Genomic DNA, 13,906 nt, shown 5'->3' with positions numbered 1-13,906 from the left:
AAATTCAAACTGTAAGAGACTCTTAAGGACTGAGAACAAACTAAGGGTAGATGGGGGCTGAGTGATAGGGGAAAGTGGATGATGGGAAGGGAGGAGGGCACTTGTTGGGATGAGCACTGGGTGTTGTATGGAAACCAATTTGATAATAAATTATATTAAAAATTCCAGCACTGACAAAAATCTTGGCCACTGTTTGCCAGCAGTGCCCTCTGCTGGGTAGCTTTATTATAAGAAGCTTCATGAACTTTTATTTGTCAATACATGTATGTGTGTACTGAGTCTCACTCCAAAGTATGTTTATGACAGTTGGTTTCAGTAAAAAAAGTTTATGAAACAATGTTTTAAAGTTTTCCTGAAAGTATTGCGTCACAAGAAAAGCTAAGCTAACTGGGGGATAGTGTGCATGTGTGTGTGTCGGGGGTGGGGTGGGGTGGGGTGGGTGGAGACACATACATCCATCTCCCTAATGAGGTGACAGATGCTTTAGGCATCTTCTGATATATGATCTCCTGCTCCCCAAGTCATGCCCAGAGGAGGGATTTCAGGGAGCTTCCCTTCACCCCCAGACCCTTTCCTGCACATGGGCTAGCCTGGGGGCAGAGCTCACATCTCTGTGGAGATCAGGCTGGGCTCGCTGCAGTACTCAGTGTCTTCACTTATCTTCACGTCATAGGTCTCATCCTGAGAGACCTCCTCCTGACACACCATGGCTATCTGGCTCTCCCGGGAGTGGCACCTGAAGTGTCCAAGATGGAGAAATAAAGTCAGAAACTGCTAATCCCCACCATTCCTTCAGCAGGTGAGGTGGCACACATTGCACATGCACTCATTCACATGTGCAATGCACTCACACAGGGAACACGCACACACACACGTGCACACACACTCACACAAAACCGCTGTGGCCTCTTCCTCCTGCAGTCGCTGACAAAGCCGCGGAGCCATGGAAGCAGTAAGATTAGAGTTAGAATTCCACATGGAACAAGCATCTCTGGGGTAGGATCCAAGGAGATCTGAGTTCTGACCCCAATTCAGTTGCCCTCTGGCATAAGTCACTAGCTCACCACATGCCTCAGTATCCCTATCAATAAAATTGAACTAACATATGCCCTGCTTGACTCAGAAACTTGTTGGGAGTAACAAATGAAGTAACAGATGAGATGGTGTTTTGAAAGGTAGAAAGGACCAGCTTTTAAAACAGGGTCCTGGACTGTTCTATACAGGTCGGCGTGGGCCTGTGCAAGGGCTGTCCTCTCCTTCTGCTAGAGACAGCTGGGGCTTTGGGTGCTAGTTGGGCAGAGCTGGGAAGTTCCTGGTGTCACATTTTGACATGGCTTTGGGTTTGTCATTGGCTCCTTGGAGTGAAGGCCCAGAGAAGAAGCCTCACATAGGGGGGTTTGTTGTCCTGGGTAGTGAGCTTGACTCCCTGCTGAGCTTGAGATCCTCCCACACCAGGATGTACCTTGGATTATTTTGTTTTCCCTCCAGACCAGGATCTTCTGCTCATTTGGTCATGTCTTCTTAGCTCTGGTCCAGGTGTTCTCTCTTCCTGTCTGTGCCTCGCTCAGTACCTCCCTCCATCTTTCTTCCTATAGTTCCTGAATGCTGGGGCCCACTTTACTCATGGAGGCATCAGGGAAATATCCCAGTTTATTTTCTCAGGGCTCAGTGATAGATTGGCACCTTAGATTTGACGCTGAGCCAGTGGGCTGTGTGCAATTCAGGATGATACCGTTCCTGGGTACCTACCTGGTTCTCTGGAGAAGGCCCTAACAGATGGCTGCCCACCCCACAGTAAGGAGAGGTGAAATGTTGAAGGCTCTTGATGGAGTGGGAAGAGAGATATGTGAAAGGAGCTTTGGTGAGGCATGATGGGATGAGCTGGAGATGGAGAATGGCAGCAGGCAGGCAACACCACTTCTTGGGGGCCACTGTGTGCAAGACATGCTGGCTTGTCCCCATCAAAAGTAAGGCTAGTCCTGGGGCCACTGCACTTAGCCTTGAGCTGCAAGATGAAGGATGAGGCCCCAGAGCTACAACCTTGGTTAAGTTGTTCCTCCTCACCAAGCAGAAGCATACTGCCTTGAGTATTGTTTACTGTGTTGGGAAGGGAGGGAGCCGATGTTTAGAGAGCTCTTACTACATGCTAGGCATTGTGCTAGGTGCTTTGCATGTACCATAATCATTGATAGATGTATCTGTGGGGAGAGGAAGACAATCCCCTGATGTCTCTCCTATCTCCTCTCTAAAAGCCACTCTCCCTTCATTTAATATGGAACACAGTTTGGAAAATACCCTTTGAAGGGGGGGGGTATTAGTTTACACTGAGAAGCTAATGATGGACACAATGAGCCTTCCTTAAGAAGAGGTTTTGATAAGGGGAGCAAGGGAGAAAATGGCACTAGAACTGAGTCCCTGAAGGTTGTAGAAGGGGAAAAGGTTTACAGAAAAGGGAGGGGCCACCAAGACAGTCATGGGTCAGCCACTTAAACTTTGATATTCCCCTGTACAAAGCTAACCCTTTCACATCAGCATACAAAATCCAGTGCGAAGTACACTGCCCTGCACATAGAAGGCATCAATATACATCTCTTGAGCAGGACTCACCCAACACTGCTTTTGGGTGGTTTAACCAGCCAGGCTTCCAGGCAGTAAGGTTTGACTTGGCTGTCATCAACACTGTTAAATGCCCAGGCCACGTAGGCTTACATGGAGCCATTTGAAAATGGGTGGTAAGAACAGAAGTGAAAACCAGGGGGCAGGTATGCTGTCTCCTTAGATGAAAGCAGCTTCAGGACACTTGTCCAGAAAGACACTCACACTTCACGATTATTTTCTAAGTTTGCAAGCAGGAGGGATCGGCCCAAGATCATGGCATGCTGGGGATCTTCCCGGCCTGCTGTGGTGGGGAGGCTGTCCTGCTCTGGAAGAGCAGCTCAACTAAGGGTGAAGTGGCAAGATGTGGAGGCATGTTCCCACCCAGCCGGCCTTGGGTACCCGGAGCTGTTGACAGAAAAAGCGGGGAGACCCTCTAAGCCCAGGCTGTGCTTCCTGAGGCCCAGAGCATGAAAGTAGGCACCTACCGTCCCAGCACATCATAGCAATGTATCCTGGAGCACCAGGGAGCAGAGGGTGGGGAGAAAAGCATGCGTCAGGAGGTGGGAGATCAGTCAAACTACCAGGAATGATCCTACACTGGGGCAGAATGAGAAAGTGCTACCGTGAAGGGCCTCCTGACACCAAAATGCCCCTCCCAAGAGGGTTGAGAAGGACATAATAGCTCCGTTCCCATCCTAATTGAGCCAAAGGCCAGGTTTAGGCAGACTTGGGAAAGGCCAGGGGAACAGAGTCTACTGTGGAGCCAGAATGCCGACATCCCAGGGATCAGGGGCTGGAGCTCCTCTGCTTGGTTAGCATGAGAAAGCACAGGAGGCTCTGTCCACAAGTGTGCATCTCAGGACACTTGTTGGGCAGTGGGGCCATGGTGCCTTCTCCCGAGGGTGGCTGCCACATATAATCAAGGGCAAGATTGGGAAGAAGCATTTGCCTATCTCTTGATGGGCTCTGGGGCAGCATCCTCCATCCCAGCTTGAGGGGTGAGTGGTAGGCCTGGGGGCCAAACTCTCCCCCCATCCACTCTGGGCTGGAGTGTGTGGGGCCCCTGTGCATGGGCCCTGGATGCCCCACCCTCCTGCTTACCTCTTGGAGCTGAGCTTCCATGCTGCCTCCTGTACCCGGACAGCAGGAGACAAGGGGGGCCCATGGCCCTCCACGGTGCTGACTGCGCTGGGGTAGCCAGCGGGACGGGGGAAGCGGCCCAGGGCAGTGTTGTTGGCATTGTTGATGTTGGCGTTGGAGCCAGTGGACGAGTAGCTGCTGGGGGTGAAGGTGGAGTCCACCAGTTTCTCGTGGGATGGCGACTCGGTGTCGCCTTGGCTGTTACCCGCCTTGTTGATGTGCAGTGGGCGCTGGGTGGTGAAGGTCTGGGGGAAGGCGCTCCGGCCGTCGCTTTGGTAGTAGCTGACGTGGTTGCCGAACAGGCCACCGGCCCTCTGTAGGCAAGACGGGAGGGGTGGGTGGAGGAGAAAGCCCCCTCAGCTACCTCTCCTTCTCAGCGAAGGCACGGAAGGTTGTCTGCCTTCCAGAGAGCACAACCATGCCGGGCAGCACATGGCAGATGGGGAACTCTTCACCTGCGTGGCCTGGTGGTTTGAGAGGGAGGGACCCAGAGAGTCCCCTCTGAAACCACTGGGGGAACAGTGAGGGACAGGACCTCTTGCAGAACCCGTCAGGCAGGGAGGCTGCTCCCCTGGGACTTTCTAATGAACCCCATGAGGAGTTTCAAGGACCAGTGTAGGATGGCAATCCTAAATTGCAGTCAGTGCTTGGCTTGGCAGCTGTGAGGCACGGTGAGGGCTGAGGGGTGGGGAAAGAGACCAGGGGATTCTAACAAGAATTTTTTAAATGGAGATCCAAATGGCTCACTGAGCTAGAAACCATGTTGGCGAAATGGTTTTGAAAATAAGGATGACACATTGACTCCATTAATTATATCATGGCTTTCTCTCCCCTGGGAGGTTCTTAGAGATTTCAAATCAGGACCCAATGTTTTTTCCTAACATTTTTTTCTTGCCCTGGGTGAGTGGGAAAGTAGCTATCTGCAAGTTGATCTGTGGGGTCTTGCTGGGGCAGTGTTATCATGGTGCTGAGTCCCTGAGGCCATTCAGTGATGGACATTTCACAGTGATGAAGATGAGGATGGTGATGACAGGGTAGCCACAAGGAGGGCAAGCTCCTCCCGGTGACTCCATAGCCCAGGACCCCTGTGTGGTCCCCCTGTGGGAGCTGGAAGGGACAGTTGTGAGCATGGCCCCATTGCAATGGTGGTCAGTAGTTTCTCCCTCACTTGGGAAGGGTTTTAGCCAAGTACCTCAGGGCTTAGGCATGGGCCACAATGAATGGAGAGAGCAGGACCCAAGAGTTCCACTATCCTGGCAGAGTCAGGTTTGGTTTTCACTTCTAAAACTGACGCTCAGCCTTCATATCCAGGACGGGAGAGGGAAGGAAGGCTGGAGGGGATTTTTGTGACCTGAAGAACACATGCTTTATCTCAAGAGGATAATTGCCACTTGGCTCCACTCCTCTGCTACCACATGGGAACATAAGCCAGATTTTCTGATTTTTTTTAAAGAGAAGCCAGAGGTCTAGATTTTTATTTGAATGTGCCGAATTTCCAAATGTCGGCAAACAAAATAGGTCTGCAGATTAGATGAGGCCCAAGAGCCACCATTTGCAACTTCTAATGTAGAAATTTCTCCTAGGAAACATTTCCCTTAAGAAAAGGGCTCCTCCCCTCTTTCTCCAAGAGCCAGTGACACTCTGTAAGCTGCCATGTCCTGGGAGCCCAGCCTTGAGATGGAATCAGGCTTGGAAAACATGCAGGGATAGGAAATAGTTGAGTGGGAAGAGCTTGGAATCTGCCTTAGAGCTCAGGGCTTTTTCCCTGGATTTTCTTAGCAGAAAAGGTGAAGCCAGCCCACCTTCTTACTTCAAACCGAACTTTATAAAGATAAGAGAGTGCTCCTATGGCATCCACCTACCCTGAAGATGTCATCTTCGGAGGCAGCAGACACAGCCTCCTTCATGGCCTTGTCCAGCTCCTCCTCAGCTGTCAGATCTCCAGAGATGGCCCGTCGGATCTCAGGCCCAATGTCATGCAGCGTGCGCAAGCCAGCCTGAAACCCAGAGGGGCACCCAGCCACCTGACCCACCTGCCTCTCCACAAGGCAGGTGAGCCTGAGAGGGTTTATCTGTGTGTGCTAACTGGGGATGTGGTTCGGGACCTCTCTTGTCTGCCCCAGAGTGGAAGAATCCATTTCTCCACCCAGGAAGGATAAAGGGCTGTTCCAGAACTTCAGCAGAGCTCCATAGAGCTCTGGGGAGCTGTGAAGCGGGCAGGACTGTGGAGGGCAGGGTGTGTGGGAAGCAGTATGTAGCCCCTTCACACACCCACCTGTAGAAAGGCTTGGAACTCTCAGAAAGTTTCCTTCTGAAGGGACCTGGCCTCCAGCCCACTGATGACAGACTTAAGCCTTAGCCAGAGGTTGGAAGAAGGTGACCAGGCCCTTCCTTAGGGTGTGGACCCCCCTCCTCACCCCTCACCTGCAAGGACAGGGCGTTCCTTTGGGAAGGCTTGCCCACAAGGCCCTGCTCTTTGCGCTTCTTGAATTTCCGGAAGTACTCTTGGATCAGGAAAGTAGCATAAAACTTGCCAACGGTGACCTCATCATCTGAGACGTGAGAAAAAAAGGACAGAAGGGTGATAAATGGGGGAATTCAGTTGGGCTTCATTAACTTTTTTCAGCATCCAAACTTTCTTAAGTTTTTTAAATTTAATTTTTTAAAAAGAGGTAGTCTATTAACATGGTTCAAAAGGCAAAAATATACTAAAAGGTATACAGTGAAAAGTCTTTTTACCACCCCTCCCCCATCTGCCTAGTTAACACCTTTTAATAAATAACCTTTCTCAAATTAGTTTGAGTATTTTTCCAAAGAGTCTTTCTGCAAATGCTTTCTGAATATAAGCAAATATATTCTTATCCCACCTTTTTTTTTTACACTAGAAGTAGCCTATTGTCAAAATTATTTCCCACCTTGTTTTTTTTTTTTTTAAAGTTAAAAAAATGTATAAAAAACTTTAGTGGTGCCTGGGTGGCTCAGTCGGTTAAGCGTCCGACTTCAGCTCAGGTCACAATCTTGCAGTTTGCGAGTTCAAGCCCCACATCGGGCTCTGTGCTGACAGCTCATAGCCTGAAACCTGCTTTGCATTCTGTGTCTCCCTCTCTCTCTGCTCCTCCCTAACTCATGCTCTGTCTCTCTCTCAAAAATAAATAAACATTAAAAAAACTAAAAAAAACTTAGCTTATATTGCTAACTCATTTTTATTGGATTCTAAATAATTTTTAGATGTTTGCTTTTGAGAGAGAAAGTGCAAGTTGGGAAGGGGCAGAGAGAGGGGGACTGAAGATCTGAAGCAGGCTCTGCCCTGACAGTAGAGAGCTTGATGCAGGGCTAGAACTCACAAACCATGAGATCATGACTTGCATCAAAGTCAGACACTGAACTGACTGAGCCACCCAGGTGTCCCTATTTGATTCTAAAACTTGAGATGCCCATCATAAACTGACCAGTCCCCTAAGTGCAAACAGTTCTGCTTAAAGATGGGGTTTGGTGTAAGGAGCACCTTCTCCTCTAAGTCTAGGTTTTTCTTATAATTAGACAGATTGGGTTTTCTTACCATGTGGCTTGGCTGAGTCCCTGCTGGGCTGGACACCCAAGTTACACATGACATAATCAGCCTCTGTCTTGGGAATGAACCAGGTGGTGGAGAAGCCAATGACTCTCCAAGGAGAACATTGCATGCCCTATGAGTAGCCCCTTGGTTCCATCTTCTTCTCTGGGAAATGGGCCCAGGAGATAGCTTGTAGGTTAGATATAGGGGCTTGTGATGGTTCTCCTACTCCTAGTTGTACTTTAAGAATAGCCAAGTCTACAGCAGTGATGACCTTCTACATGACAAAGACCTCATTACCATGTGAGAGGGAAAGCCCTGAGTTCCCTGTTTAGGGTAGTTGGGGAGGAAGAGCGGTAGGGAAGAAAGAGCTTGGAGTTCTAGCATCCCTCAGACCTGGGTTTGGATTCTGAACCTACTAGGTACTCACCATGTAGTCTTGGGTCAGCTACATAGTTTTGAAGAACTTCAGTTTCTTGAGCAAACTTCATAGTAACGTTATAAGGATTAAATAATGTACAAAACGTCAGATGATGCTTGGCCTGTGTAGGTGACTTTTCACTTAGCTCCTGTCCTGCTTCCCTTTGGGAAGTGGTTCTCAACAGGGGTGGTGGTGTCACATTTTAAGGAGTGTTTTGGGATTGCGTGGGACTTTCTTTTAGCTGTCACAGTGTGCTACAGGTATTAGGTGGTTCCAGATGTGTCCCTTAAAATACAGGCATGTTTTACACAACAAATAATAGCTTTGCAATCTGCTAGATGTCCATGTGGGGACATAACCTGTCTATAACTAAGCTAAGAACCTAACTGCATTTTACATATGAACAGAAAATAATTTTTTGCCTGCTTTTAATATATCCAGAATTTTCCAGGAATATAACTGCCATGTAAATTGATGGAAGACCATATTTACTTTGTTTCCACTTGGTTAAGAGGGGTTTACATTTTGGAAAATTGTATCCCTGATGGCAACACTGCTCGTGGTCTGAGTCACCTGCGGTCTGCTGTGGTCTGTAAGTAGTCACCTACTTACATTGGTCTGCATTTGTTCCATGTATGTGCACATACGTAGGTGCATGTATGTATACATACATGTGGATATTATATTATTTAATATACTTAGTTATCCCTCAAAATGATAAACACAAAATGTCAATGATATTCAATATCATCTTAGTTCCTTTAAACACAAACTTATTCATCATATGTAGAGCAAGTATTTCAGTTAACTATGACTTTTGGCGTAGTGTCATAAGCCATAGTGCTTTAGCGTGTATATATTGAAGAACATTTGACTTTAATGTATTTTATATTAAAGTGTTATATTAATATTTTGGAAATTATATATGTTGTAGGAAGATTATTATTTTCATTCAGGGTAGTAGTAGGAGCATTATAAACTTTTTGTTATGAAAAGGGGCTTTGGGTTTGACAGGGTAGAGAAACACTGCCCTAGGAGAAACAAAAAGAATTTCAACCAAGAGAGGATCTCAGGGGATTCTTTGTCCAGGGCACCATTATTTCCAGAGCAAACAGCCTGGTAGTTTATGGGGAAACTTATATTTGCAGAGTTTCCTTGGAAATTCTGTCAAACCTCTAAGTATTGAGGGGCCTTGCTTGGTCTTGAAATGTAGGATTGGACCAGATTTCCAAGCTGACATTCTGTATCTGAGTTTGTGAAGGGCATGGCACCCTTGTCCCTTCTTCTTTTTAAAAAAAATTTTTTAACATTTATTTATTATTGAGAGACAGAGAGAGACAGATCGTGAGCAGTGGAGGGGCAGAGGGAGAGGGAGACACAGAATCTGCAACAGGTTCCAGGCTCTGAGCTGTTAGCACAGAGCCCGACGTGGGGCTTGAGCTCACAAACCGTGAGATCATGACCCGAGCCGAAGTTGGACGCTTAACCGACTGAGCCACCCAGGTACCCCTACCGTCGTCCCTTTTAACCAATAGCACCTTTGAGCCCCACACACAGGGCCTGGGGAAAGCAGGCCTCCCAAGACCCTAGTAGACTCAGAAACCAGGCAAGAGATCCTGAAGTACTCACCACCTGCAGGGGGCACCACTTGGTCTAGCAGCTTCATGCTGGTACGCTTCCAGATCTTCTTGATTATGGCTCGCAGCTCCTCATTGGCTTGTTCTAGGTTCCCTGAGGGGAGGGAGATACAAGGCTGAAAAGGATCATCAGCCCCTTGGGGCCCTCCCATGGAGTGGGTCCTTCTGTGTAGAGTGGGAAGCCGCTACTGGTGGCATTTTGCCCCACAGAGAGACATGGTCCACGAGCTTCACTCTCTCTCTAGGCTACCTCCATCCATTTCTCTTTGTATTGTTCTCTGCACTCTTACTTCCCCCTCCCTCCATTCCCTGTCCAGTGCAATTCCTTTTTGCTTCCTCTCTGCCTGCTGCTTGGGCCAGCCACTGGTATCCCTTCACCCCCACATGCTGCTTCCTTGTGGGTGGCACTTGGAGCCGACCAGACAGCCTGCCCTGACTAAGCTCAACAGCCACCTGCCAGAGAGCATGAGGGACTGTTCCAGTGCATGGCATTTCTCATGGGCCTCTGTGGGTGATTGGGAGGTTTCCCCCACATAAGGCATAAAGCATCCATACACAGGGGAACCTTGGTGTCAAAGCCCTTTTCTGAGTCTCCTGTGGGGAGGATGTGGCAAAAAAATTTCTACTTCTACCTCAGTGTAGAAGTAGAAATCAGTAGACACTGGGTTCTGTTTTGGAGTTTCTCTGGGTCTACTTTTTCCACTGGTAAAACAGACTTAATTTGATGCCACTGGTGGTAGAGCAGCTGAAAGAGAGGATATGGTGGGCAGTAGCCTAAATTCTGCCTGAGCTATCTCCCACCACCACCAATATATACACACCCTGCATGGTCCCTGGGACTGTGACTGATGGATTTTACTCCTGTGATTATATTATATTATGTGGTTCCTATCACCTTAAGATAGGGAATCTAGGTGGGCCTGACCTAACACATGAGCTCTTCAAAAGTAGAGAGTTCACTGGTGCAAACTTCCAGTTATAAAATAAATAAGTCCTGAGATGCAATGTACAGTATGGTAATTATGGTTAATAATACTGTACTGCATGATAGTTGCTAAGATCTTAAAAGTTCTCATCACACACACACACAAAATTATAATTATATATGGTGATGGATGATAACCAGATTTACTATGGTGATCATTTCTTAATATATACAAATGTGGAATCATTATGCTGTATATCTGAAACTAATGTAATGTTATATGTCAATTGTACTTCAATAAAACCAAACCAAAACAAATAAAAAAGTAATGCATGAAGAAGGTCAAAAGATAAAACTAGAGAGTTGTCCCAAGTTGGAAGCAGAAGGAATAGGAGGTAGCTGCTATGGCCTGAGAGAAAGCACACACTGATGCTGTGAGCTAAGAGCCAGTCCTACAATGGCAAGAAATGAATTCCTCCAAAAACCTAAATGAGCTGGAGCTTCTGGAAGAGGACACATCCTGATCAATATCCTGATTTGGCTTTGTAAGACTCTTAGCAGAGAACTCAGCTACTCCATGGCTGGACCCCTGACCTTTAGAACTGTGGGCTAATAATAGGTATTGTTCAAGCCAAAGAATTTGTGGTAATTGGTATAGGTATAGGAAACCAATACAGGGGTGTTTACTGCTACTACACAGGGGAAGCAGTATGGTTGAGAGCTCTGGTGTTAGACTATCTGAGGTGAAATCTGCCCTGTGGCCACACCAGAGAGTCTCCTGTGGGAAGTGGTCCAACAGGAGTAAGCAGAGGTGGCAATGGAGAGAGAGTGATGGATTCCTGAGTCCCCTGTCAGATCCAAAAAGTACCTGGAGCCAGAGGATAATCCTGGGCATTCCAGTTATGGAGGCATCCCTAACGGTTAGGTTCACTTCCTGGTTAGGTAGTTAGTGGTTTCTGACATATACAATGAAAGAGTCATAATTAAAATAATGCTCAAATAAAAATGCTTATCTTTTGTAGTGGGTTGAATAGTGTCCCCACCAAATTCATGTCCACATGGAACCTTAGCACATGGCCTTAGTTGGAAATAGGGTCTTTGCAGATGTTACTAGTTAAGACAAAGTCATACTTCATTAGAGTGGACCCTAAATCCAATACTAATGGTGTCTGTATAAGAAGAGGAGAAGACACATGGAGACACACAGAAAAAAGGCCATGTGAAGATGGAGGCAGAGACTAGAGTGATACAGCTATGGCCAAGCAATACCAAGCATTGCTGGCCCCCACCAGAAGCTAGAAGAGAGTCACAGAGCAGATTTTCCCTTGAACCTTGGGGAAGAACAAATGTCACCCATACTTCTCCCATTCAGTAGGTTGCCTTTTCCTTCGCTGTGTGAAATTTTTTGGTTTGACGTAATCTCATTTGTTTATTTTAGCTCTTTGTCCTTGCCTGAAGAGACTGGTCCAAAAATATTGCCAAAACTGACGTCAAAGAATTTACTGCCTATATTTTCTTCTAGGAGTTTTATTGTTTCAGGTTTTACATTCAAGTCTTCAATCCATTTAAAATTTATTTTTGTATGTGGTGTAAGATAGTGGTCCAGTTTCATTCTTTTGCGTGTAGCTGTCCAATGTTCCCAGTACCATTTATTGAAAAGACTTTTCCCCCATTGTATATTCTTGCCTCTTTTGTCATAGATTAATTGACCATATGTGTGGGTTTTTTTTCCTGCACTTTCTGATTCTATTCCATTGATCTATGTGTCTGTGTTCATGCTGGTACCATACTGTTTTGATTAGTATACTAGCTTTGTAGTATAGTTTGAAATCATGAAGGATGATACTTCCAGCTTTGTTCTTCTTTTTCAAGACTGCTTTGGTTATTTACTTTTGTGGTTCCATGTACATTTTGGGATGCTTTGTTCTAATTCTGTGAAAAATGCCATTGGTATTAAAAATTTTTTTTAATGTTTATTTTTGAGAGAGACAGTGTGTGAGCGGGGGAGGGGCAGAGAGAGAGACACACACACACAGAATCCGAAGCAGGCTGCAGGCTCTGAGCTGTCAGCACAGAGCCTGACATGGGGCTCAAACTCACAAACCCTGAGATCATGACGTGATCTGAAGTCAGATGCCTAACTGACTAAGCCACCCAGGTGCCCCACCCTTAGTATTTTGGTAGGGAGTGCACTGAATCTGTAGAATGCTTTGGGTAGCATGGACATTTTAACAATATTAATTCTTCCAATCCATGAGCACAAAATATCTTTCCATTTATTCATGTTGTCAATTTCTTTCATCAATGTCTTAAACAGTATTCAGAGTACAGGTCTTTCACTTCCTTGGTTGAATGTATTATAGGTATTTCATTATTTTTGATACAATTGTAAATGGAACTGTTTCCTTACTTTATTTTTCTGATAGTTATTAGTGTATAGAAACAGTGATTTCTGTATGTTAGTTTTGCATCCTGTGACTTTACTGAATTCATTTATCACCTGTAATAGATTTGGTGGAGTCTCTAGGGTTTTCTCTACACAATATCATGTCATCTGCAAATAGTGACAGTTTTACTTTTTCCTGTTCAATTTGGATGCCTTCATTTCTTTTTCTTGCCTAATTTCTGGCTAGGACTTCCAATACTACGTTGAATTAAAGTGGTAAGAGTGCACATACTTGTCTTGTTCCTGATTGTACAGGAAAAGCTTCAGCTTTCATCACTGACTATGGTGTTAGCTGTGGGTTTGTCATATATGGCCTTTATTATGTTGAGATACATTCCTTCTATACCTACTTTATTGACACTTTTGATCATAAAATGAATGTTGAATTTGTTAAGTGCTTTTTTCTGCATCTATTGAGATCATCATATGATTTTTTATCCTTTGTTTTGTTAATGTGGTATATCACATTGATTAATTTGTGGATGTTGAACCATCCTTGCATCTCTGGAATAAATCTTGCTTGATTGTGATGTATAATCCTTTTAATGTATTGTTGAATTTGGTTTGCTAATATTTTGTTAGGAGTTTTACATCTATATTATCAGGGATACTGGCCTGTAATTTTCTTTCTTGTGGTATTTTTGTCTGGTTTTGGTATCAGACAAATGATACCTTCCTTCCTCTTTAATCTTTTGGAATAATTTGAGAAGAATAGGTACTAACTCTTCTTCTTAAATTTTTTAAATTTATTTTTATTTTTTAATTAAAATTTTTTTTAATGTTTATTTTTGAGAGAGCGAGAGAGAGAGACAGAGCATGAACAGGGGGAGAGGCAGAGAGAGAGGGAGACACAGAATCAGAAGCAGACTCCAGGCTCTGAGCTGTCAGCACAGAGCCCGACATGGGGCTTGAACTCTATGAGATCATGACCCAAGCCAAAGTTGGATGCTTAACCGACTGAGAGAGAGAGAGAGAGAGAGAGAGAGACAGCGAGCTAACAGGGGAGGGGCGGGGGGGGGGAGAGAGAATCCCAAGCAGGCTCCACACTGTCAGCACAGAGCCCAATGTGGGGCTTGAACCCATGAACTGTGACTATGACCCACCCATGAACCATGAGACTATGATCTGAGCCAAAATTGAGTCAGACACTTAACCGACTGAGCCACCCAGGTGCCCTGATACTAAC

The 13,906-nt window shown here is 45.9% G+C and overlaps 1 protein-coding gene across 50 annotated transcripts in view; it reads right to left on the bottom strand.

Annotated features, from left to right (window-relative positions):
- Positions 1-13,906, bottom strand: part of CACNA1C (calcium voltage-gated channel subunit alpha1 C) — a 752,487-nt gene that overhangs the window by 15,026 nt on the left and 723,555 nt on the right. For 32 of the 50 annotated variants that reach the window (XM_053895066.1, XM_019464996.2, XM_053895076.1 and 29 more), the window contains 5 exons: positions 9,342-9,443; positions 6,163-6,290; positions 5,601-5,735; positions 3,700-4,052; positions 608-736 (listed from right to left, as the gene is read on the bottom strand). In XM_053895066.1, coding sequence (XP_053751041.1) covers positions 608-736; positions 3,700-4,052; positions 5,601-5,735; positions 6,163-6,290; positions 9,342-9,443 — 847 coding nt within the window. Of the gene's footprint in view, positions 1-607; positions 737-3,083; positions 3,111-3,699; positions 4,053-5,600; positions 5,736-6,162; positions 6,291-9,341; positions 9,444-13,906 lie in introns of all 50 variants that reach the window. The other 18 variants (XM_019464982.2, XM_053895067.1, XM_053895065.1 and 15 more) reach the window with 1 other exon arrangement.

This window comes from Panthera pardus, unplaced genomic scaffold (genome assembly GCF_024362965.1).
Source record: "Panthera pardus isolate Hobbes unplaced genomic scaffold, ASM2436296v1 HiC_scaffold_6, whole genome shotgun sequence".
NCBI lineage: Eukaryota > Metazoa > Chordata > Mammalia > Carnivora > Felidae > Panthera > Panthera pardus.
This window is presented reverse-complemented; position numbering and strand designations above follow the sequence as displayed.